The sequence below is a fragment of the Arctopsyche grandis genome, chromosome 10 (genome assembly GCF_051622035.1).
Source record: "Arctopsyche grandis isolate Sample6627 chromosome 10, ASM5162203v2, whole genome shotgun sequence".
NCBI classification, from domain to species: Eukaryota; Metazoa; Arthropoda; class Insecta; order Trichoptera; family Hydropsychidae; genus Arctopsyche; species Arctopsyche grandis.
In genome coordinates, this window is record NC_135364.1 from 17,317,062 (window position 1) to 17,341,959 (window position 24,898).

The following is a 24,898-nucleotide window of genomic DNA, read 5'->3' on the forward strand; positions in this document are numbered from 1 at the left end:
TCGTTATGCCAAGCATACAGCGTTCCATACTTCTTTGAGTGCATTGGATTTTATTTTGCATCTTGGCGTTCAGTGTCCAAGTTTCACATCCATACGTCATCACTGGCAAAACGCATTGATCAAAGATCCTTTTCTTCAGGCAGAGTGGCATTTTTGATTTAAAAACAGCATTCATCCGTCCAAATGCACTCCACCCCAATTTCATACGTCTCTTTATCTCTTCATTTTTACTACCAGACATGTCAATTATTTGACCTAAATATAAATAATTATTTACTACTTCTACTGGTTTATCATCTAAGGGGATGCTATCAGGCATGCAATAACTATTGAACATTAGTTTAGTCTTATCTACGTTAATTTTTAATCCTACTTTTCTACTTTCCCTGTCCAGCTGTGTTAGTCTGATAAGTAGGTCAGCTGAATCACGAGCTACTAAAACTATATCGTCTGCGAACCGAAGGTGACTCAAAAAGCGACCATTGATGCTTACTCCGGCTGTATCCCAATCCAATTTCCTGAAAACTCCCTCAAGCACCGCATTGAATAACTTGGGCGAGATTGTATCTCCTTGTCTTACTCCTTTTCCTATGCTAAATCTATCTGTACCTGAAAAAATTTTAACTGAAGCTGTGGCATTCTTATATATTGTAGCTAACAGTCCCACATAGGGTTCCGGCACTCCCTGTGTTTTTAGAGCGTTAAGTACTGCATTATGACTAACTGTATCGAAGGCTTTCTCATAATCGACGAAACCTAGGCACAGTGGCCGTTGATATTCGTTGGCGCGCTCGATTAGTTCGCCAACTACTTGGAGGTGGTCCATTGTGCTGAAATTTGCCCTAAACCCTGCCTGCTCTATAGGTTGGTTCTCGTCGAGGGTATTCTTCAGCCTTTCTGTAATAACCTTCGTGAAGAGCTTGTAGACCGCTGAAAGTAGACTAATGGGTCGGTAGTTCTTGATATCGCTTTTGTCGCCTTTTTTGTGTATTAAAATGATAGTTGCGTTATTCCATCCTTCTGGTATAGCTTGGTTCTGGATGCATTTGCTGAAAAGCCTAGCTAAGATATTAATTAGGGGGGGGCCGCCACATTTTAGTAAGTCGATGGGAATATTATCTTCCCCTGGGGTTTTACCATTCTTTGCAGTTTTTAGCGCGGCCTCTACTTCGCTAGGCAATACTGCAGGAACCCTTTGGCCGTGTGTCGATTCCAGAGTGGGGAATTGGCCGTTGTCGTTCTCGTATAGTTTTGCATAGAACGTGTAAACTCTGTCTATGATTTCTTCTCTATTCCTAATTATTACTCCGCTCTCTGATCTGATTGCGATCATTTGGTTTTTGCCTAAGAAAAGATCCTGTTTGCACTTTTTCAGGCTACGGTTATTCTTAATGGTATTTTCTATTAGCTTGCTGTTAAAATCCCTGACATCCCTGACTATTCTCTTCTTAATTTCCTTATTTACTAGATTGTATTCTTGCTTATTATTATCCCTATCTAAATTCCTTTTATGCTTAATTAGGTTTTTTGTTTCCGCTGAAATTTTGCTTAATTTAATCTGTTTCCTGAAACCACCTAATTTCTTACCTGTTGAGGTTAGAACCGAACTAATTACAGTGTTCAATTCCTCGATGTCTGCTTCTGGGTTTAATTTCCCGTATCGATTTCCAAGTTCGAGTTCGAATTCCTTTTTCCTAGACCTTAGTTGAGCGAAATCTGGAGAGTTACTGCATCCTTTTATTAATTTCCTACGTTCGCAATTTATATTAATGGCCATCTTGGCACGGACTAATCTGTGATCGCTGCCTATATCTACTTTACTTAAAACACTAACGTCTTTAACGGAGTGCAGGGCATTTGTTAGGATGAAATCGATCTCGTTTCTGTCTCCTTTAGGACTCTCCCAAGTCCACTTATTGTTGGTGTTTTTCCTGAAAAATGAATTAGTGATGAAGAGCCTGTTGTGTTCTGCGAATTCTATGAGGCGATCGCCTCTGTCGTTTCTTTGGCCGGTACCAAAATTGCCTACTGCTCTTTCTGTGTTTGCCTTTTGTCCTATTTTTGCGTTAAAGTCGCCCATGATTATTTTAAAGTGGTGGCGGCTATTATCGTATGCGCCCTGTAGTTTTTCGTAGAAGTCTTCTATTTCCTCGTCTGGGTGGCTAGATGTGGGGGCGTACACTTGGAAGATTTGACAAGTGTACCTGCTCGAGATTCTTAATACTACATAGCATATACGTTCCGATATGTCGTTTATTTCTATAATATTTCTTTCTATTCTCTTATTGATAAGAAACCCTACTCCTCCTATTCTACCATTTGGTAGCCCTCTCCAGTAGAGACAGTTACCACTTTTTAGGATTATTTGGTTTTCCTGTTTTCGTCTTACTTCGCTAAGTCCTACTAAATCCCATTTGATACTTTCTAGTTCATTCTCTAATGCAAGCACACTTCCTTCACTCGATAACGTTCTTACATTGTACGTGGCTAAATACAGGTTTCTATTAGCTAAGCTATCATCCATCGTCACTCTTACCTTGTTGGAGGTTTGGATATTATTTTTCTCGCATTTATCCAAGATGTGTTGAGAAAAAGGCGGTACTTGAGAGAGATTTCCATTCAAGGAGTGAGTTCTTACCGCCATAAACTCTTCTCTGTGGTCAGCTTTGACATATAGTCATCCTAGGTATCACTTGGATCACTTATGAGTTATTACATGCCATTTAACAGGGTTACTTTGTAAGTGAAAGTAGTTAGTTATGATAATAATAGATTAGCAATTGTTATACTACTTTTTTACAGATCTTTATCGTGAGACGCCTCTTTGGAGACAACGGATTTATATATGTGAGTGCGGTTTGCAATTTAATATTTTAATAATAACTTTAGTAAAGTATATAAAATTACACGAATTACTTTAATATAATTTAAATATGAAAAAGAACTGATATACAGTTGGGAAACACCGTTTCTGTTTGCTATTATTCTATTAAGTAAAGTTCGTTAAAGATTTTTGGCTGGAAGCAATTATGTGGAAGATTTATTGCTTCTGTGGGACCGACTTGGCTGGCGAAGGACCCTTTTTTTGTATTCAGGTAGGGAGATGTATCTCGTTTGACACCGATTTGACACAAAAATTAGCACAAAATTTTTCGAAATAACTGATATAAAACCGCTTTTTACGACCGATTTGCTGTTTATTTTTACACTTAAATTATACTAGGATGCAATTAGTAAAATAAGTGATTAGATGGTTAAGTTAAATTTCGTGCAATAGCCGGGTTTAAGCGAGTAATAGCGGGAGGAACGCAGAAGCACGTCCTCCTCACATGACACGAAAGACCGAACTCACATACATACATATGTCTATATAAATTGATGGTGATGGTTTTGACCTCGTGATTTTCAAATGTTAATTGTGTAAGACCTGTAAACTTTCATAAGTACGCATTTATGTTTAAGATATACAAGAATGAATGATTTTAAATAAAATAAAAATCAGATCAGTTATTGACACTATTATATATAAATAAATATGACATTAAGAAATTCACCTCAATTTTGAGTTCTTTTTTTTTTAAATTCAGAAATTTTATATACACATGTAATTCGAAATCGGTAATTATTTCCAGGATTGTTAGAAGATACCAAACTTTCTTGATGTTCTCGAAATGCCAAATTACATTTAGTAGATGAATGACTTGACGCCAATAATTTATACGACTTTACAATTCTGACAAGATATATCCTTCAATTGTCTCTGAAATTTTCCACAAATCGTACGTAAAACAAGATTTAGTGTGTAGGTACTTGTGATTTTTCATGAATAAAATTTTTTTTGAAAGTCTTCTCCAGTATTTTATCCCTTCAATCCAAGAATAGTTATTTAAATTAAATTAAATTAAATATTGGTTTTTTTGTCAGTAAAAAACTGAATACAGTACACTGTATTCAGTTTTACTCAATAGCCTAGCCACGTTTCTATGTATCTCAGTCCCTGACTGATTGGTCCACTTAATTTTTTTTGGAAAAGTATATTTTTCCAACGAGGTCTTGAGGAAAAGATACAAGATCGGGTTGACGTGTCGTAACTCGTAATTCAATATGAATTTCCCCAGATCGGTAGTATTTTCTGCCTGCTCATTTATAATGTCTTCGGTCAGCCGGATATTTTCCTTGAAGAAGGAACCTCATAAATGAATTGACCACTTCACCAGAAATGACTGAGGAAGAAGGGCTAGGATCAGTCGATTGAATTTCCGCAACAGCTTGCATTAAGTTGGCTTTATTATCCGTAACTGCAGGTTCGATTACATCAGCATTACTTGAAGAAGATCTAGGTTATTTTTCTGATAGAACTGCTGAAGGACTCAATTCCATTATGTCACTAGAAAAAAAAATTGTCAATTTTAGTCAATTTCGATGAATTCGCGATTTGATTATTTTTTCGGGACTCTGAACTTCTTAAAAATATATGTATCGCAAAAGACTTCTCTGTAGTTGAAAAATAGCCTTGTGAAAATCCGTCAAAAAAACGGGCCGCTTTGCGGCGCCCCCCAAATCTCGGCGCTCCCCCGCATTGCGGGGTCTGCGGGCGCGGTAGCTACGTCACTGAATTGGACATCTAGTTGCCGACGTTCTAGGAGGACATGGCACACGAAGAAGAAGAATTAAAAATTTATATTTAATTATTTTATATGAAAACAAAAAAAAAATGGTTTAAAACCTCGCCAAATAAAATTATTATAATTACGTATTTTTATATGGGGTTAACGATTTTTCAATTAATGTTATAAAAAAGGTGAATTGAAGAATTGGATTTGGCGTGGTGTTAGTGACCGTTAAGCTCAGTTTAGACCAATGTACATATGTACATATATGAGGCTATTTTGAGATCACTGGTTCGATACGCGGCAAAGTCTCGACGAAATGAATTTATACAAAGTTTAGGCTTTTTATCAATTCATTATGTTCGGCTAGCGTTAGGACACACACACACACACAGATTATCGTCGTATATATATATATATATATATATATATATATATATATATATACATTTTTGAGATTCTGAACATTTGGAATTGAAATAAGTAATAAAAATTTATGAATTAAGTCAAACATAAATAGTGTTTTTGGAACTGAAAATTGGACTTCCGCCACTTTCAAATATAACGGCTCATATGTAGCTGACTTTTTCTGTGGTTATCAACAAATTTGAGTACTGTTTCTTACAGTGGTCTTTAAAAGTTTTATTAAAAACCATATCAGCAACACAGTACCTAATTTTAAATTTACTGGTCATTATTTAGGATTCGGATTTCAGGCAACCCCACTTTCTTTTTGTACAAAAACTAAAAAACAAGATAATATAATATGAAGGATGGGATTCGGATTTTCAATTAAGTATAATTTTATACTGATTTCAACATACTCGTATCATAATATCATACATATATGTATGCAATGTTAATATTTTGAAATATTTAATAAAGACAAATATTTAAAAAAAATAAAACAAAACTTTATTTTTCATTAAAAGTTAATTATAAAATTATAAATATTTTTTTACAATAAAATGGAAAGACTGGCCTTTTTCTTAAATATTATTATAAAATACATAAATATAAATATGTACACATTGTTCATAATTCTTCAATTTCAAATATTTTCTATTGATACAATAGATAGCATGATGAATTAGCCTTTGTAGAAAGGAGGATTCGAGTTTGTTTCAAGTCGGAACAATCCAACTCTGTAAAAAATAAAACATTTAAAATAATAATAAAAAGGTCATATAAACATACATATATGTATATGCTAAAACACTCACTTAGATTTCGCAGAAGCTCCACCCATATGCAATTTGCTGAGATTTGCGCAATTATTGTTGTTAATTTCGGCCACACTCCTACACTGGTTAGCCATGAAGCCTTGATTGTTCAGCGAATATGCAAAGAATTGGTATGATCTCCCATGGGAACAACCCACGTCCAAGGATCCACAACCGGGCTGGCTTTTTCCTCCGTTGGGATAAAAATCGTTATCACCAACAGGTTCTTCTAAGCCGAGATTTCCAGCATTCGTGTGAATGATTTCAACGTAGTTTGCATCCCCAGGTCTGATTCTTTGTGTACCACTGCCCCAAAGAGGCATTGCAGGATCAAAAGCTGTCAAAAATTTGATTCATTAAATAAAATATGAATTTGAAATACTACTTCATGTTGTTTATTATTGATTTTGAACTAATCATTTAATAACCTGTTATGTATGGAATTTTTCCTTTTGTAACACTCCTTGCTGCAATACCAGTGACATGTCCACCGAGACTGTGACCCATAATGTGGAAGTTGTTAACATTGCTGCCTTGGTCTACCAACCAATCTACAAGTTTGGCAATAAAAGCACCTACTTTGGGTACATTGGATACTGCAGTGGTGTACAAAACGTTGGCTCCAACACCCCAATCAACGCAGATGACGTTCACGTCGAGAGCGGCCAAGAATCCTTAGAATACATTGTAATATTATAGACGATGAAATCAGATGTGTATAATTTGTATATAAAAAATAATTACTTTCAGTGACGAGGGTATTAACTTCGCCTACACCATTACTGTTCCAACCGTGAGAAATTATTTTGACTGGCTTACTCTTGTCGAAATTGGATGAAGTCAAACTGTTGACGTTTCCATAAGTGATAATGTTGGCGCTTGTTGGATTTTTCCTGGATATTACAATTAAATGAATATAATAATAAAATGTCAAATAAATAAAAAATGTAAAAAAATAACAAAATTAATAAAATATTTAAGTATCGGTACATATGTAAAAATATTACATTAAAATTTTTCTTACCTAGTGAACAATCTGAAGACAACATCATTTTCCGCTGTAAATCTATTATCTACTTCTCTGGCTTCCAAGTTTACGTATTGTAATTTTCCATTTGCATCAGTTGTGAAAAAATACCTTTGACCCTCTTTATACTTGAGAAAATCAGGTATGACAGTGCCAGCTGAAATTGACAACGAATATCAAACTTTCAATATTTCTATCGAACTAAAAAATGAATCAATTAGAATTTTAGTTGTATTTTTCCTTTACCTGATGTAATAGCACACGCCGAAACGGCAACCAGAGTTAGAAGTAATAGCTTCATATTGACCAATAGTAGCATAAATCGTTCGTATTGTATTTATATACATATATATGTATGTGGATTGATTTCCCGATTTCTTATCGAAAGTAGATCCATCAGATTTTATATCAAAATGGATATTTTTAAAGTGGTATTATGTATTAATGTACTGACGCAATTTGAAACAATTAAATTAGTTTCGTAGATGCATAACAGGTACTTGTTTTGATTATATTTTTTGTTGTTTTTCTGTACTGATGAAAATGTTCTATATATGTACATACGTATTTATTTGCAATGGTCAATTGAAAACTACTTTGACTTTCGTAAAGCCTTTGATCAAGTCAATAATGACGCTCTTTTGATCAGGTTAGCTGAAGTGGGTTTTTCAACGCGTCTTCTTAAACTCTTTGCTTCTTATCTTAGTGATAGGAAGCAATTTGTTAGATATGGTCTTTATGAATCTCCTTCATTTTTTACTCGATCTGGTGTTACTCAGGGGTCCACTTTAGGCCCATTACTATTTACAATTCTTATTAATAACCTCCCTAGAGTTTTATGTAATGCATCATGTCTCTTGTTTGCTGACGACGTTAAATTATTTTTTGCTGTCAAGGATGAGAGGCAAGCCTCTCTCCTTCAAGCTGATATTAACGCTGTCTTGGAGTTCAGTTCTAGTTTAGGCCTTGAACTTAATTTAAACAAATGTGCAATTATGAGCTATGGACGTGCACATTCACTCTATTGTCACGGATATTCCATTAGATCCGTCTTGTTGAAGCGTGTGGAATCTATTGTCGATTTGGGTATCACTTTTGATCCTCAGCTCACCTTTCACAACCATATCAAAAAAGTCGCTGACGTTTCCTTTCGTCGACTTGGATTTGTTTTGAGATATGCAAGATTATTCTCCAATCCTTTGTCTTCTCGCTTGCTTTTCAATTCGCTTGTGAGAAGTAAGCTAGAGTATAATGCGATTGTGTGGAATCCGCATGAAGCAAATTACTCTCTGATGATTGAGAAAGTGCAAAAAGCATTTCTTCGTTTCCTATATAGGAAAGAATATGGGTATTACCCATATCTCTACCCCACTCCTTTCCTTTTGGGCATGCTTGGGTATAATTCCCTTGAACTTCGGAGAAACTTCTCATTAATTCGTTTCGTTCTCCTGCTCTTACGTGGTAATACGTCAAGCCCGTTGTTGCTGGAGCAGTTGGGGCTTTATGTCCCTATTCACTATGTGCGTGGTAGACATCATCATTTACTGGCTGTACCTCCTGCCCGCACAGTCCTTTTTCGAATGGCTCCTATTCCAAGAGCTATCCGACTTCTTAATGAAATCGTTGCTGCCGAGACTGAATGTGATATTTTCCACCTTAGTGAGCGTAAATTGTCGGAAATTACTCTAACCCATTTATCTGGTAGTCTGCGCTCATCATTGTTTTCATGATTGATTGTGATTTATGAGTGAAATTTTGATTAACTCTCTTCCATTTGGGCCTTACAGGGATGTTTTGTATTTGTAGTTGTTTCTTACATATTTATTGAAACTGGCTGTAGGTGCAAGGCATTCCTTATGATATATTTTATTTGATATTTTTACTTTATCTGTTATTATAAATGCTATTTTTTATGTATGCATGGATGTATTTATGTTTATGTTTAATTGTTATTTTGTTTTTTTTTCTTTTTTGTGTTATATTTTTTGACCATTGTGGCGCTTTAGGAATTCCTGTTATGCCACAATGGTCTGTTTAAAATAAATAAATAAATAAATAAATAAAACGGTTTTCATTATGTTATTTTTGTTTTAGATTATATTGTATCACAATATTATATATCACAACAATATAAATATAAACATATTATATATGTATGTATATATGTATGTATATATGTATGTATATATGTATGTATATATGTATGTATATATGTATGTATGTACATACACCAGGGCCGGCTCGAAAGTATGCGACGCCCTCAGGCAATTTTTGTTTTCATTGCCTGTATTATAAAAGGTCCGTTTTTAAACTTTTTACTGCACTTCTTTCAATAAAGTAGACCCCCACCGATTTTCCTATCGAAATTTAATAGATTTTACGACTTTCCGAATAAAACCAGTAATAAAATTAAAAGTACCTGCTGCAAAATATTAATTTATTCTTTATTATTTGAAAATGATAACGTGTGAATATAATAGAATCAAAAAATTATAAAAAAGCCAATTATTTCATTCTAAATAACACTTTAACCGTGAAAAATGTTGGAAACTCTATGTAGGTTTATATGGTATTGATACGTATATAGAGTTTCACTTATTATAAAAATAAACATCACACATTATATAATTTATTTTTTACAGTTTATTGAAGCGGTCAGCCTTTTCTTTAGTTGTTGAGTTTTTATTCAAATACTGAAATACTAATCCATACAATGTTATTGATTTATAAGTAAATATGCTAAACTATCCTTTATAGTAAGGCGGATAACCGTTTGTTTCAAGTATGAACAGTCCAACCCTGTAACAACGAAAACATTAAAAATAATCATAATTACTAAAAAGGTAATATAAAACTACATATAATAATCACTCACTTTGGTTTCACAGAAGCTCCACCCATATACAATTTGCTGAGATTTGAGCATTTATTTTCATGAATTTCGGTCAAAGTTTTGCACTGGTTAGCCATGAAGCGTTGATTGTCCAACGAATATGCAAAGTATTGATATGATCTTCCATGGGAACAACTTACGTCGAAGATACCACAACCTGGCTGAGTCTCTCCCCCGTTGGGATAGAAATCATTATCACCGACGGGATCTTCTAAGCCGACATTTCCAGCATTCGTATGAATGATTTCGACGTAGTTCGCATCTCCGGGTCTGATTCGTTGACTTCCATTGCCAAAGAAAGGACTCGCGGGATCGAAAGCTGTCGTTCGAGTAAGCAGTTATATAATTTTGATTTTAGAAACATTAGCCAGCAGCATGGCTCGGTGGTTGAGCTTTTGCCTAGCACCGAGAGGCGCTGGGTTTGATCCCGTGAGTTGACCTCGATTGAAAAGGAATTTATATCTGTAATGATGCTGCTCAGTTTTAGGTATTTTTGACTCTAGGTTGATAGTTTCCTATCACAGTTTGCCAATTTTTTGATTCCATTGTTGAAACGGTACCTGCATTAAATTGGCTAAAAACCAGTCTATCTACTATTTCACCACTATTTGAGTACGATTTATGTACACAATTTATAGATGTCTCGTTAATTTAGAGTTTTTCAGTGTTTTGTAACTCAGTGACTTATGTAATAAAAATGCAGCATTGCTTATAATTGGCCAGGAAGGCGCATTGTTAGACCTTCCTGCTGAATATGTATATAATAAAAATAGTAAAAATTTAAAATAGGAACTAGTCAGATAATTTAAGATGGCTAAGCTGAGATTCATAATATATGTATGTATACATATGTTTGTATAAGAATAACTCTTCAACTAAATTATTTATGTACATATGTTATGCAGTTATATGAGTCGTCTAGTTCCAAAACCCGGTATCTGAATATTTGGTTAAAACTGAGATAAAAATGTATTCCGATTCTAGGAATATTTTCACACAATACTGTATACTTGAATTCTTTCTAAAATCAAGTTAAATGACTAAAAAAAATTATTTAATATCTTGTTTTATTCCAAAGAACGGCAAAAATTCTCTCTGTTTATTCGAATTAACGGCAAAACTGCCGACAGCCAATCAGAACACTGCATATGGCAAGATGGCGGCCATTTCGGCCGGTTACCTGGGTGCAACTGTCATTCCGCATTTCGTTCGTAATTGCTGTTATCATGGACGATCTGTCTCGAAGTATTGAAAAAACCAAAGATGGAGATACAAGAAAGAAAACAATTCGAAAGAAATCGTGAGCAAAGGAACGGAATCGCCGTGAAAGGACAACTCGGGAACAAACACCGGCAAAATCGTTTTCAAGTCTTAATATTTCATTTAATCTCAAAAATTTTCCAAAAAACTGAATTGCAAAATAACTTTAAATCGTATATCTTCCATTCAAATAAAACTTTGTAAATGAAATCCACTAAATAAAGTTGTGGCAGAAAAACTGCATTTACCAACAAATGAGTGAAATGCTTTTACCGGGTTTTGGAACTAGACGACTCATATATATGTTATGCAGTATGGCTTAAAAGTAACTGTAATGTAAGTAATTTTTCCTTTTGTGACACTCCTTGAAGCAATTCCAGTGATATGTCCACCAAGACTATGACCCATAATATGGAAGTTGTTAACGTTGCTTCCAAGGTCAATCAACCAAGGGATGGGATATGACACTGTACATATTTTTGGCACCTACACCCCAATCAACGCAGATGACGTTGACGTCCATTGCAGCTAAGAATTCTTAATATATTGAGATGCGATTATTATTTATATAATATATAAACTAAATTTTATAAAAAAATACGATTTAAATTTTAATTACTTTCAGTTATGAGTGAGCAAACTCCACCTCCACCGTCATCCTTCCATCCGTGGACAATGATTTTAACCGGTTTGCTCTTATCGAAGTTGGAAGTAGTCAAGCTGCTAACGTCGTTATATGTGATATTATTTCCAATTGTTGGATTTTTCCAATGTGAATTTTATTAATAATGGATATGTGATAAATATGTGTCAGTGATTTTGCACTAAATTTAAATATTTAAAAAATGGACCAACAATAGTTAGATTTAAAGTGAAACGAATCATCATTGCACATCTAAATAATACATATAGAAGAAGATTGGTGTATTTAAGCAAAACAATACATACATATGTATATGAAGATGAAAAACATAATTCTGTCATTAACAGTATTTTCGAACTACATAAATAGGTATAGGACCTACCTCGTATATAGCTTGAAGATAACATCTATTTCAGCGGTGAAATTATTATCCGGTTCTCGGATAGTCAAGTCAACATACAGTAGTTTCCCATTATTATCATTTGTGAAAATATAATGTTGACCCTCTTTATACCTGAGGAAATCTGGGATGACGGTTCCAACTGAAATTGACAACGAACAATACAACTTCAGTATTCACAGCGCAAAAAAAATACAAGTAGGCAGGTAAGAACAACATCTATCGCTAAACTTTGGGCATTTAGCGAGTTTCATAGCAGAATTGATTCGCACCACAGCGACGATAATGGACATAAAAAAAGTTGGGTCGTTTCCAATGTTCATATACAAACACACTCTTTAATTTTGCCAGATTGAATAAATTGTTTTTTGGACTTTGCTTTCTTCGCAGATGTATGTATATAATATATAATATAACGATTCATATGTGCATACATACCTGATACGAAAGATGTCGCCAAAATGGCAGTCAGAGTCAGATATAACAACTTCATCTTTACATACTAATGTGTCCACAATGTGTGGTAGACCATTTCCAGAGTATTTATATACATATACGTTTATATACATTATCTATTGTTTTTATCAATTATAAATAAATCAGATGCTATATAAAATGTGGCATAAGTAATTTTGATATGAAATAGTTCGTATAATTTTTAGATTTGTAACAGTCATTATTTTGAATTTTAAAGTGATAATAAACGGCGCATTATTTTTATTGTAAACGTTGCGATTTAACGACGTCAGGGACTTAAAACGAAACGAAAATGAAAAAGAAAATGAAACAAGTCCAGTTTAAGCCGTTGTTATTTTTATATAATTGTATCTAAGTATTCCAATTTTATAAAAAATATATACATAAAACCTAATCATAAAAAAAAGGATTTTCTAATAAATCTAGGGATGGGAGAATGGAGATACTAATTACGATAATTACTATTAGAAATTGAAACTTGGTTTTCTGACTTTATGTTCTTTACAGATATGCTAGCTTAATTTGGCTTTATAAGGAAAACTTTACAAATATTATTGATATAGCTAAATTCCTGCTTTTATTTAAAATCACAAGAACGAAATTTTTTAAGAAATTTTCGCGAGGAAAATGAAATGTAATTAATATTAAAGACAGTTACTTCTAACTAATATTCGTCAATATAAAGAATAAATAGAATTGCAAGCAGATTTTAAGCGTAGTTTTGAATATTATAAAAGTTTCAATTCTAAATTTGTTTATTTTGTTCTTTTATTTGTGATATTATGTATTGTTGATGGATTTAAATTTTTTGAAATAATACTTGTTGAAAATGCGGCTGGGCAATTGCAATTATTAGAGATTCAAGAGGATCAGGCATTGCAAATGCAGTCAAAATCAACCTTTATAATGAATATTTTTGAAGACTCGTGTCGAAATCAAAATATTTATACTTAAAGAAACATGACGTTTATTTTCTATTTTTGGTACAACATATACTTAGCTATAAATCTTTGTAATCCACAATGAAATTCTGCTCGAGGTGGGCAGCAGATTCGAAAGATTCAAAGGCAAATTGGTAAGCATGGGTTGACGGTTAATGGTTAATGATTCATGGTGTTAACTGACATGCAGCTGGATGTATATACATATGTATGAACGTACATTCATATGTAGGATGGCCGCTCGGTGAGTGGTGTTGTGGTATTCTAAATAAAGTTAAAAGTATTGGAAATAAAGTAAAGGTGTACTAAGTGAATGGTATAAATTTAAAAGCTAAAAGCATTCAAAATAAGGTTAAAATTATTCCAAATAAAGTCAAGGTGTACAAAGTGAATAGTAGTAATTTAAAAGTTAGAGGTGTTTGAAATAAAGTTCCGCGTACTTTCATTGAACACATGCATGTCCACCTTTAGTATATACATATGTATGTACATACATGTTCAAATTGAATGAAGTCGTATAATTTTCATGACCATATTCGACACGCTTATAAAAAAAAATAAAAAAGTAAGTTAAGCTGATTTCTACATATTTTTCATATGTAAATATATGTGTATACATATGTATGTATATAAAAAAAAAAAATATATATATATATATATATATTTATATATGTATATATATATATATATATTATATATATATATATATATATATATATATATATATATATATATATATATATATATATATATATATATATATATATATATCATCATTTACAGCCATTCGCCATCCACTGCTGGATGAAGGCCTCTCCAACACGCTTCCACTCGTCTCTGTTTTGCGCAACACTCATCCATCTCATTCCGCACATTTTCCTAATTTCGTTCACCCATCTTCCTTGCGGTCTTCCTTTTACTCTTTTGCCTTCTCTCGGGTACCATTCAAGCACTTCTTTTGTCCACCTTTCGTCCATCCTCCTAGCTACGTGACCCGCCCATTGCCATTTCAATCTCTTCACTCTATCCACTATGTCCACTACCCTTGTCATATTTCTCACCCACGTGTTCCGCTTCCTGTCTTTCCTCGTTATGCCAAGCATACAGCGTTCCATACTTCTTTGAGTGCATTGGATTTTATTTTGCATCTTGGCGTTCAGTGTCCAAGTTTCACATCCATACGTCATCACTGGCAAAACGCATTGATCAAAGATTCTTTTCTTCAGGCAGAGTGGCATTTTTGATTTAAAAACAGCATTCATCCGTCCAAATGCACTCCACCCTAATTTCATACGTCTCTTTATCTCTTCATTTTTACTACCAGACATGTCAATTATTTGACCTAAATATAAATAATTATTTACTACTTCTACTGGTTTATCATCTAAGGGGATGCTATCAGGCATGCAATAACTATTGAACATTAGTTTAGTCTTATCTACGTTAATTTTTAATCCTACTTTTCTACTTTCCCTGTCCAGCTGTGTTAGTCTGATAAGTAGGTCAGCTGAATCACGAGCTACTAAAACTATATCGTCTGCGAACCGAAGGTGACTCAAAAAGCGACCATTGATGCTTACTCCGGCTGTATCCCAATCCAATTTCCTGAAAACTCCCTCAAGCACCGCATTGAATAACTTGGGCGAGATTGTATCTCCTTGTCTTACTCCTTTTCCTATGCTAAATCTATCTGTACCTGAAAAAATTTTAACCGAAGCTGTGGCATTCTTATATATTGCAGCTAACAGTCCCACATAGGTTTCCGGCACTCCCTGTGTTTTTAGAGCGTTAAGTACTGCATTATGACTAACTGTATCGAAGGCTTTCTCATAATCGACGAAACCTAGGCACAATGGCCGTTGATATTCGTTGGCGCGCTCGATTAGTTCGCCAACTACTTGGAGGTGGTCCATTGTGCTGAAATTTGCCCTAAACCCTGCCTGCTCTACAGGTTGGTTCTCGTCGAGGATATTCTTCAGCCTTTCTGTAATAACCTTCGTGAAGAGCTTGTAGACCGCTGAAAGTAGACTAATGGGTCGGTAGTTCTTGATATCGCTTTTGTCGCCTTTTTTGTGTATTAAAATGATAGTTGCGTTATTCCATCCTTCTGGTATAGCTTGGTTCTGGATGCATTTGCTGAAAAGCCTAGCTAAGATATTAATTAGGGGGGGGCCGCCACATTTTAGTAAGTCAATGGGAATATTATCTTCCCCTGGGGATTTACCGTTCTTTGCAGTTTTTAGCGCGGCCTCTACTTCGCTAGGCAATACTGCAGGAACCCTTTGGCCGTGTGTCGATTCCAGAGCGGGGAATTGGCCGTTGTCGTTCTCGTATAGTTTTGCATAGAACGTGTAAACTCTGTCTATGATTTCTTCTCTATTCCTAATTATTACTCCGCTCTCTGATCTGATTGCGATCATTTGGTTTTTGCCTAAGAAAAGATCCTGTTTGCACTTTTTCAGGCTACGGTTATTCTTAATGGTATTTTCTATTAGCATATATATATATATATATATATATATATATATATATACAGCAGCAGTCACATAAAACGGAACGCTTAAGCGAAACATGTTTTTGCGTGAAATTTCGGTAATCTTATATAAAACCAAAACCGAAAGTCATTTAAATGATAGGTTGTACCATAGTGCATTCGTGTAATACCAAACGTGAAAAAAAAAAGGTGACAAAAATGAGTTGGGGAGAAATTTAATGGAGGGCAGATTTTACGACCGTGCGTTGACTTCACGGTTAAATGAAATTTGAAATGAAAATAACACTATACATATACATTTTTAATTTATTACAGTCACATATTATTATTTACAACTTATAAAAAAGAAATTAATATTTTGTAGCGGCTCCTTTCGATTTTATAACTTCTTTTATTCGGTTTGGCATGGAATCTACTAAAGTTTTTAAATTTTCGATTGGGAAGTTTTCGTACCATATATTTTCTATTATTTCTTTCAACGATTTAAGAGTAGTAACATTGTTCTTCCTTATCCTGTACTTGATACCCATCCATAAATTTTCGATTGGATTTAAATCGGGACTATTGCCAGGCCATGGTAGTGTCTTTACACCCATTTCTTGTAAATAGTCCCGAACCTAAAAAAAAGTAAAAAAAAAAATTCAGTTTTTTGATTGAAATTTTATAATTTATATTCAATGCTATCAAATAAAATGAATACTCACCAATTTAGCTCGATGACAAGGGGCAGAGTCATCTTGAAAAATTATATCATCGGAATATGAAAGGTGGTTTTCCATCGATGGGACAAAGCTTTCTTCTAAAATTTTTTAATATTTTTTTCCATCGATGGCACCTTGTAGAAACTCCAATTGTACAATGTTATGGTACGAAAAGCATCCCCAGACCATTTGACTTGGAGGATGCGTAAAAGTTTTAAGGGTACAATTTTCATTATACCTTTCGCCAACTTTCCTTCGGACATACGGAAAACCATCAGGACTATAGAGGTTAAACTTTGATTCGTCGGAAAGTATCACTCGTTGCCAATCTGATGGACTCCAATTTTCATGTGCTTTCGCCCATTCCAATCGATTGTTTTTCATTCTCTTGGTTAGTAGTGGTTTTTTTGCAGCTTTCCGACCGTGCAGTCCAGCTTCTCTGAGTCGCCTTCTTACTGTTGAGTCGCTGATTTCCATGGAAAATTGTGAAGATACATCTGTTCTTATTTCTACAGCAGTTTTGAATCACTGCTGTAAAGATAATCTGGTTATTACACGGTCTTGCCTCTCCGATGTGCATCTTTTCAGTCCGGTCCCCTTCTTACGATCAAAACTTCCAGATTCTTTTTTTTTTCCAGTATTCTCGAAACAGTTGATATAGAACATCCCATTTTCTTGGAAATTGACCGAAAGGAAAATCCTGAACTCGCCAATGTCGCGATTTTTACACTCTTCTGCAATGATAACTGAGCTCGTTTTTTCATGTTGACGTGTTAAAATTCGAATTTGATGCTTTCTCCTCGAAAACCCACACTAAACTGAACTCAAATCTTAGAAAACAATCATATTTAGAATATTTGGTCGTTAAAAACCTTTGATAAGTAGATAGAAAGGTAACATTTGTACTGACATTGTATATATATATATATATATATATATACATATACAATGTCAGTACAAATGTTACCTTTCTATCTACTTATCAAAGGTTTGAAATTCAATACTTATTAATATAAAAAAATCCAAGATGAAATGATAAAAAATGATGGAAATTTAAAAAATGATTACATTGGTATTGATTAGAGAGTGTCACTTATTATAAAATAAAAGAAATTCATCATATATTAAACCATTTATTTTTAATTAATTGAAAAGGCCAGCCTTTCCGTAAGTATATACATAAGTACATACATACTAACGATCATGTTTTATATACATTTTCAAAATCAAATTCATACAATTCTATTGATAAAAGAGTAAACATGCCAAACTATCCTTTGTAGTAAGGAGGAATAGCAGTTGTTTCAAGCAGGAATAATCCAACCCTGTAACAACAAAAACATTTAAAATAATCATAATTAACAAACAGGTTATATAAACAAACATATAATAATTAATCACTCACTTAGATTTCACTGAGGCTCCACCCATATGCAATTTGCTGAGATTTGCGCATTTATTGTGCTGAACTTCGCTCAAAGTTTTACACTGGTTAGCCATGAAACCTTGATTGTTCAACGAATACGCAAAGAATTGGTATGATCTTCCATGGGAACAACCGACGTCTAAGATACCACAACCTGGCTGATCCTCTCCCCCATTGGGATAGAAATCATTATCACCGACGGGATCTTCTAAACCGAGATTTCCAGCATTCGTGTGAATGATTTCAACGTAATTGGCATCCCCGGGCCTGATTCGTTCACTTCCACTGCCAAAGAAAGGAGCCGCGGGATCGAACGCTGTCGGTCAAATGAGCACTTATATTATTTTTATTTTAGAAACATTAAAAGAATGCAGCTAGTCAGATAATTTAAGATTGCTATGCTGAGATTCATAATATATGTACGTATGTTTGCATAAGAATAAATCGTCAACTGAATTATGAACATGTATGATTTAAAAGTACCTGTAATGTAAGTAATTTTTCCTTTTGTGACACTTCTTGAAGCAATTCCAGTGATATGTCCACCGAGACTGTGTCCCATAATATGGAAGTTGTTCACATTGCTTCCATGGTCAATCAACCAATCTATTAATTTGGCTACAAAGCGACCTACTGGGGGTACATGAGATACGGCACTGCCGTACAGACCGTTGGCACCTGCACCCCAATCAACGCAGATGACGTTGACGTCCATTGCAGCCAAGAATTCTTATTATAATAATAAATAGAATTATTATTGATGTAATACACAAACAAAATTTTATAAAAAACTATGATCATAATTGTATTTACTTTGAGTTATGAGTGTGCAAACTTCACTTCCACCGTTATTGTTCCATCCGTGGGCGATGATTTTAACCGCTTTGCTCTTATCAAAGTTGGAAGTAGTCAAACTGTTGACGTCGTTATATGTGATAGTATTACCACTTGTTGGATTTTTCCTGAAAATGTAACTTTTATTAATAATGGACATGTGGTAAATATGTATGTAAACGAATTTCATTTTGCACTAAATTAAAAGAATAAAAAATGGACCAACAATAGTTAGGTTTAAAGTTAAACGAATCATTATTGTGCATCCAAATAAATCATACAGAAGAAGATATTTGTATTTAAGCAAAACAATACATACATATATGTAGAATGAAAACATAATTCTGTCATTAACATGTGTTTTCGAACTAAATAGGCATAGGATCTACCTTGTATACAGCTTGAAGATAACATCTTTTTCAGCTGTGAATCTACTCTCCGGTACTTGGACTCTCAAGTCAACATATTGTAGTTTTCCATTTTCATCTGTCGTGAAAAAATAGTTTTGACCCTCTTTATACCTGAGGAAATTTGGGATGACGGTTCCAGCTGAAATTGACAACGAACAATACAACTTCAGTATTCATAGCGCAAAAAAAAAAAAAAGCAAGTAGGCAAGTAAGAACAAAAGCTATCGCTAAACTTTGGGCATTTAGCGAGTTTCATAGTAGAATTGATTCGCACCACAGCGAAGATTAATGGGAATAGAAAAAGTTGGGTCGTTTCCAATGTACATATACCAACACACTCTTTAATTGTGCCAGTGTGAATAAGTTCTAACTTTGGGTCTTTGCTTTTTCCGTAGATGTATAATATAGCGATTCATATGTATATACATATGTGTGTAATTACATACCTGTTACGAAAGATATCGCCGAAATGGCAATCAGCGTCAGAATTGACAGCTTCATCTTTACCAATGTCTCCACAATGTATGTGGTGGATCATTCCCAGAGTGTTTATATATATATGCGAAATTAATCTATTGATTTTATCAATTATAAATGAATCGGATATTATATAAAACTTGCCATAGGTAATTTTGATATCAAATAATACGTTTATTTTGTAGATTCATAACTGTTAATATTTTGTATTTGTATATGATCGTCGTATGATTTTGATTGTTATACATTCGTTATGAAACGTTGATAATCAACGACGTCAGGTACTAAACACGGAATGACGGTATGAGCCGTTATCTTTTGGGAAAATAAAAACGAAACAAGCCCAGTTAAAGTCATTGTTGCTTTTGTATAATAGTATTTAAGTACGGAAATTTTATAAAATAAATAGAAAATCACAATAGAATTTCATCAAACTAACCGAAACTGACAAAAACCAACACGTCAATAACGTTGATAGTTATTTTATTTTATTTTTAAACGCACAATATGAGGCTTTAATAAAATACAGAATCATTCAAAAGCATAACATATACCTGCATATATGTATATACACTCACATACATACATACATATATACATATGTGCATAAATAAAATAATTGTAAATCGAGAATCATCACAAAAAATCAATTAAACCACCATACTCATCTCCATATCCAATCAATCTTGGGATGGGAGAATGGATATAATAACTACGATAAGATCTATCATCAATTACAAATAACGGTAGAGATCAAGTTAAGCGAAGAGGATCTTTTAGAAGGACAATCAACGAGGGAATGTTGAATTTTATAGAAATAAATCAAATCATTGACGATCCCTCCATCATGAATGTTATTCATTTTTAAATGAAATAAAAGATAGCCACAGTTCACTGACAGATGAGTGTAAAAGAGAATAATCAAAAAATCTTATATATAATTTCGAAAGAGACTTTGTATTTAAGGTTTGTTGGGAACATCGAAAACAAATGAAAGATATCGTTAAATATATTTTTTTTTCGATTCAAATAAATTTAATAAAAAAACAAATTAATGTTTACTTTTAGATTGTATTGTCATGTTTAAGCTGTTTATATTACAAATACCGAGCGAAGCCGGGTTAAACCACTAGTGACTTATAAAATAAAATAATTTTATTTTAAATTGGGAATCACGCTTTCTAGTATTTTTACAGCAATTTCAAGACTAGAAAACCGTGTCATTGTGGCTACGAAACTATTTTAAAAGGTTATCGTGGTTAAAAGTTATTTTTGTTGATATTAGAATTTTTAAAAAATCAGTATTGACTATTATTTTTTTTTATACAACAATAAAAAGGAGATCTTTCGTTTGTGTTCATACCATAATCTTTCGAATTATTTTCCATTATATGTATGTAACCTCGATTATCATATATCGGGTATATTTTTCAGAGCCTAATATTATATGTACATAAATACATATGTATATTATAAATATTTATATTCAATTGAATAAAGTCGTATAATTTTAAAGACCAGACTTAAAGAATAATAAAAATAGTAAGTTAACCAGTCTTTTTTCTTATGTGCATACAAGCATATGTACATTTGTACCTACATACATATATTTTATCGATCAAACTAAATATGTACATTATTTCTCATCATAATTACTAACTGTTACTGTTGACAGTTACGGTCGTTGTTGAATCTTACGGTCATTAAAATTGATAAACGTGTATGAAATTGCCGCTCAGAAATATTTATCGATCATACTACATATGATGGATTAAGATTACATCAGTTAGAATTGTTTAATAAAGGAAGCGTTGGCTATGACGTCTAAATGACACGATTTTGGTATGTGAAAATGTTTGATAAGAAATTTCGCATTACATTTCTACGTATTTTTACAGATGTAATCTCGATTGACGCGGAAAATATTGAATCGAATATTTAAATGAAGTAATGAATAATAGTAGTATATTTATTACAGTCGAAGTGTATTTTCAGTTGGAATATATTCCAACTGGCGTTTTAGGTCATTCATATTCGAATACAATTCAATTATTAAATTATACATCTACAAGCGCAAGTACAGTTTCAACAATGTGCGGCATTTATAATATAACAGTTGAGTTTTGACAGTTCTCATGTTTTTACGAATGCTTTAGAATTTAATAATGCGTTAATATTTGCTAGGTATTATGAATAAAAGCAATGGGTGCCGCATTACTATAACTAAAGTGTGACTTTCCAACTCTATTTACTGGTCGAGTGACGTTTTCACGAAAACTTGGTACCAACTTATAGTTGAACTGTATTTTTAGTTGAATTATTTTTTGACCAGTTGGATTGTAATTAGCAATATGAATCAACTAACGTGGGTTAGACGGAATATATGCCAACTATGTAGACAAAATATATTACAATTGGCAGATACACTTCGACTGTTACATACATTAATGTATATGTAAACTATATGAGTATAATTACCTTTATTTTTGTTAAATAATAATATAAAAATTTAAGAGGCAATAAATGTATTTTAAACGGATTATATGATTGTATGTAGTAGGAAGAGTTGAAAATATTATAAAATACTCTTTATGCGATAGTAATAAGTACAATATAGGGATTACTAGCATAGATATGTATGTACATATGTATAGGTTATGTCCAATAGGCAACTGAAAGTTAATCTAGTTGCTTTACTGTATTCATACAAATGAATGTACATTTGGATGTTACTTAATAAATTTAGATCTATCATTTAATGTCAGAATTGGGGAATAATTTTTTCTACTCCATATTTCTTTTCATTCTGAATAATTTTATTCTCTTCACGATTCTATTAAGAAGTGAAGTATAGAAGAGGCTTATAAAAAATAACGAAATGTATCTTTACAAAGATGGTGCACGTATATACATATGTACGTTTACATGAATGGACTAAATATGTATGTGGTTATTATCGTATTACGTCATTTGATCAAAGTTAATGGCAATACTATTTTAAATCTGAATTCCACATTTCTAGACCAAAGTATTCCAATCTATGTATATATATATATAAAATACATGAAAATATATTTTTGAATAAAAAATTCAAAAAGGCTAAAATTCATTGTTGTTAACTACGTATGTACATATGTATGTACATATGAATTTGTACGTAGTTTGTTATGTTTCACGGGTGACTATTCTAACGACTTAAATATATATGTATATCTATTCACAAGTACGTGGTTTTACGTTATCATTGCAAAATAATGTATATTACAATAAAAATCAAAATGATAAGATTAAATCAGATTAAATTTTTCTATTAAATTCAACTATAAAATGCGAGGGAGGAAAGATTCAGCGTATAACGAAATTGAAACTCGGCCAAGATGAAGCTTCTCAGTTTTATTTTCGTAGTATTTTTGAGTGTCACAAGCATTTCAGGTAGTTACATTTATCAAATACACTGTTGGTTATTAAATATATATTTTTTTAAACAACCATTTTTTAATTTTAGCTGGAACGAAATCGTTGTTTTCCAACGAGTATGAAGAAGGACAAAGATATTTTCTATACGGAGGCGAAGATGGCAAAATAATTTTAGTCGATTTGTTTGAGGAAGAACCAGAACTCAGATATGATGCTGAGAATAGTGTAAAATTTATTCTGCACACAAGGTATTTTTTCTTATTTTTTTGTAATTTTTATTTACAATTGAAAAATTATAAAGGCTCGGTATATTTTTTATTTTTATAGACTGGGATCAGAAGACTTACAATACGGCGACGATGCAGCTTTGAAAGCTTCTCGTTTTAACAATAAAAAACCTGTGAAGATTATAATCCACGGGTGGAATAATAACGGTGGAAGTGAAGTAAATACACTTATTACTGATGGTATGTTTGATGAGTAGTAATTAAATAAGATATTATTAAAATGAGAATATTTTATAATTAAATTTGTTCTTTTAGCATTTTTGAAAAGTGACGACCTCAATGTGATAGTAGTTAATTGGAAAAAAGGGGCTAATTCTCTTTACACCTCATCTGCAAAAAATGTTGTGAAAGTGGGAGCTTTCGTTGGAAAGTTGATCGATTGGTTGGTAGACAATGGAACACCTCTAAAGTCGTTCCATTTAATTGGTCACAGTTTGGGAGGTCACGCTGTTGGAATTGCTGGACGTTCAGTTACAAAAGGAACTGTTCCTTACATCACAGGTAAGTCTTGAAATTTAAAAAAATATTATCCAAATCGTAGATTTGAAATTTATCTCGAATATACATATTACTTTCAGCTATGGATCCTGCTAATCCATTGTGGGGTAGTAAAAGCGAAAGGGTCAGACCCAGCGATGCAGATTATGTAGAAGTCATCCACACAGACTCTGGTAGTTTGGGATTGAAGGAACCCGTGGGCGATATCGATTTCTATCCTAACAAAGGAAGTAGTCAACCGGGATGTCTGATCGATGTCAGTTGTTCTCATTCGAGGTCGTATGAATTTTTCGCCGATTCTATCGATCACAAAGGATTTATGGCCGACCAATGTACAGATTATAAGGAAATGTCAAAAGGAAAGTGCGCCAAATTGAGTCAAATGCATATGGGAGGATCGAGTCCTAAGAATGCGTAAATATTTAATTTTTATTACTATTCGCTAATGTGTATTGGTTCAAAGTATTAAATTTTTATTTTTTCATTTTGTACAGAGTTGGAATATTCTATTTGGAGACGAACAAGAAGAAGCCTTTCTACAAGAGTTGAAATTTAAATTAAATGTAGTATTAGGATAAGTCTCGATTTTTTTCTGTTTTTATTGATTAGTGATAATCGATATTGATATTATATATAATATTATTTGTATATGCAAATATACATACTTATTTATAACAAGCATTGGAAAATCTATATTAGATTTTTAAAATGCTTTATTGTACAGTATGAAATTTAAATTAATTGAATAAATTTATAAGTTTTTGTATTTATTTATTTATTTTACATACATACCAGAAAGGCCTTACAGGTAAACCCCAATGTGGCCAATTACAAACAATGTAGAATTTTTATTACATATGTAAGTTGCTGAATCTATGAA

The 24,898-nt window shown here is 33.0% G+C and overlaps 4 protein-coding genes across 4 annotated transcripts; 1 reads left to right on the forward strand and 3 right to left on the reverse strand.

The window, feature by feature from the left end:
- Positions 1-5,700: 5,700 nt before the first annotated feature.
- LOC143917713 (pancreatic lipase-related protein 2-like) lies at positions 5,701-7,161 on the reverse strand. Its single transcript, XM_077439294.1, has 6 exons — positions 7,107-7,161; positions 6,858-7,017; positions 6,578-6,726; positions 6,262-6,507; positions 5,834-6,170; positions 5,701-5,755 (listed from the first exon to the last, which is right to left on the reverse strand). The coding sequence occupies exons 1-6, from the start codon at positions 7,159-7,161 to the stop codon at positions 5,701-5,703; spliced, it is 1,002 nt and encodes a 333-aa protein (XP_077295420.1).
- Positions 7,162-9,604: 2,443 nt separating this feature from the next.
- Positions 9,605-12,549, reverse strand: LOC143917714 (pancreatic lipase-related protein 3-like). The gene is made up of 6 exons (XM_077439295.1): positions 12,495-12,549; positions 12,171-12,198; positions 11,633-11,736; positions 11,325-11,480; positions 9,736-10,072; positions 9,605-9,659 (listed from the first exon to the last, which is right to left on the reverse strand). Exons 1-6 carry the CDS (start codon positions 12,547-12,549, stop codon positions 9,605-9,607), a joined length of 735 nt encoding a protein of 244 aa, XP_077295421.1.
- A 5,235-nt stretch (positions 12,550-17,784) lies between these two features.
- Positions 17,785-19,967, reverse strand: LOC143917808 (pancreatic lipase-related protein 2-like). Its single transcript, XM_077439400.1, has 6 exons — positions 19,786-19,967; positions 19,319-19,478; positions 18,909-19,057; positions 18,579-18,824; positions 18,075-18,411; positions 17,785-17,994 (listed from the first exon to the last, which is right to left on the reverse strand). The coding sequence occupies exons 1-6, from the start codon at positions 19,838-19,840 to the stop codon at positions 17,940-17,942; spliced, it is 1,002 nt and encodes a 333-aa protein (XP_077295526.1). The 5' UTR covers positions 19,841-19,967; the 3' UTR covers positions 17,785-17,939.
- Positions 19,968-23,153: 3,186 nt separating this feature from the next.
- Positions 23,154-24,794, forward strand: LOC143917795 (pancreatic triacylglycerol lipase-like). Its single transcript, XM_077439380.1, has 6 exons — positions 23,154-23,248; positions 23,322-23,481; positions 23,561-23,700; positions 23,776-24,021; positions 24,099-24,432; positions 24,513-24,794. The coding sequence occupies exons 1-6, from the start codon at positions 23,194-23,196 to the stop codon at positions 24,565-24,567; spliced, it is 990 nt and encodes a 329-aa protein (XP_077295506.1). The 5' UTR covers positions 23,154-23,193; the 3' UTR covers positions 24,568-24,794.
- Positions 24,795-24,898: the final 104 nt, after the last annotated feature.

What these genes read in the sequence shown, in the direction of transcription:
- LOC143917795 (XM_077439380.1), top strand. Translation starts at nt 23,194, where the DNA reads ATGAAGCTTCTCAGTTTTATTTTCGTAGTATTTTTGAGTGTCACAAGC. An exon ending in AACTGTTCCTTACATCACAG is followed by an intron (nt 24,022 to 24,098) that starts GTAAGTCTTGAA and finishes TATTACTTTCAG; the next exon opens with CTATGGATCCTGCTAATCCA. An exon ending in GGATCGAGTCCTAAGAATGC is followed by an intron (nt 24,433 to 24,512) that starts GTAAATATTTAA and finishes CATTTTGTACAG; the next exon opens with AGTTGGAATATTCTATTTGG.
- LOC143917808 (XM_077439400.1), bottom strand. Translation starts at nt 19,840, where the DNA reads ATGAAGCTGTCAATTCTGACGCTGATTGCCATTTCGGCGATATCTTTC. An exon ending in TTGCACACTCATAACTCAAA is followed by an intron (nt 18,825 to 18,908) that starts GTAAATACAATT and finishes TATTATAATAAG; the next exon opens with AATTCTTGGCTGCAATGGAC. An exon ending in GGAGCCTCAGTGAAATCTAA is followed by an intron (nt 17,995 to 18,074) that starts GTGAGTGATTAA and finishes TTGTTGTTACAG; the next exon opens with GGTTGGATTATTCCTGCTTG.
- LOC143917714 (XM_077439295.1), bottom strand. Translation starts at nt 12,549, where the DNA reads ATGAAGTTGTTATATCTGACTCTGACTGCCATTTTGGCGACATCTTTC. An exon ending in GTCATCCCAGATTTCCTCAG is followed by an intron (nt 11,737 to 12,170) that starts GTATAAAGAGGG and finishes TAACGACGTTAG; the next exon opens with CAGCTTGACTACTTCCAACT. An exon ending in AGTTACTTTTAAGCCATACT is followed by an intron (nt 10,073 to 11,324) that starts GCATAACATATA and finishes CTCGAACGACAG; the next exon opens with CTTTCGATCCCGCGAGTCCT.
- LOC143917713 (XM_077439294.1), bottom strand. Translation starts at nt 7,161, where the DNA reads ATGAAGCTATTACTTCTAACTCTGGTTGCCGTTTCGGCGTGTGCTATT. An exon ending in GGCGTGTGCTATTACATCAG is followed by an intron (nt 7,018 to 7,106) that starts GTAAAGGAAAAA and finishes TGTCAATTTCAG; the next exon opens with CTGGCACTGTCATACCTGAT. An exon ending in GTCTTCAGATTGTTCACTAG is followed by an intron (nt 6,727 to 6,857) that starts GTAAGAAAAATT and finishes TGTAATATCCAG; the next exon opens with GAAAAATCCAACAAGCGCCA.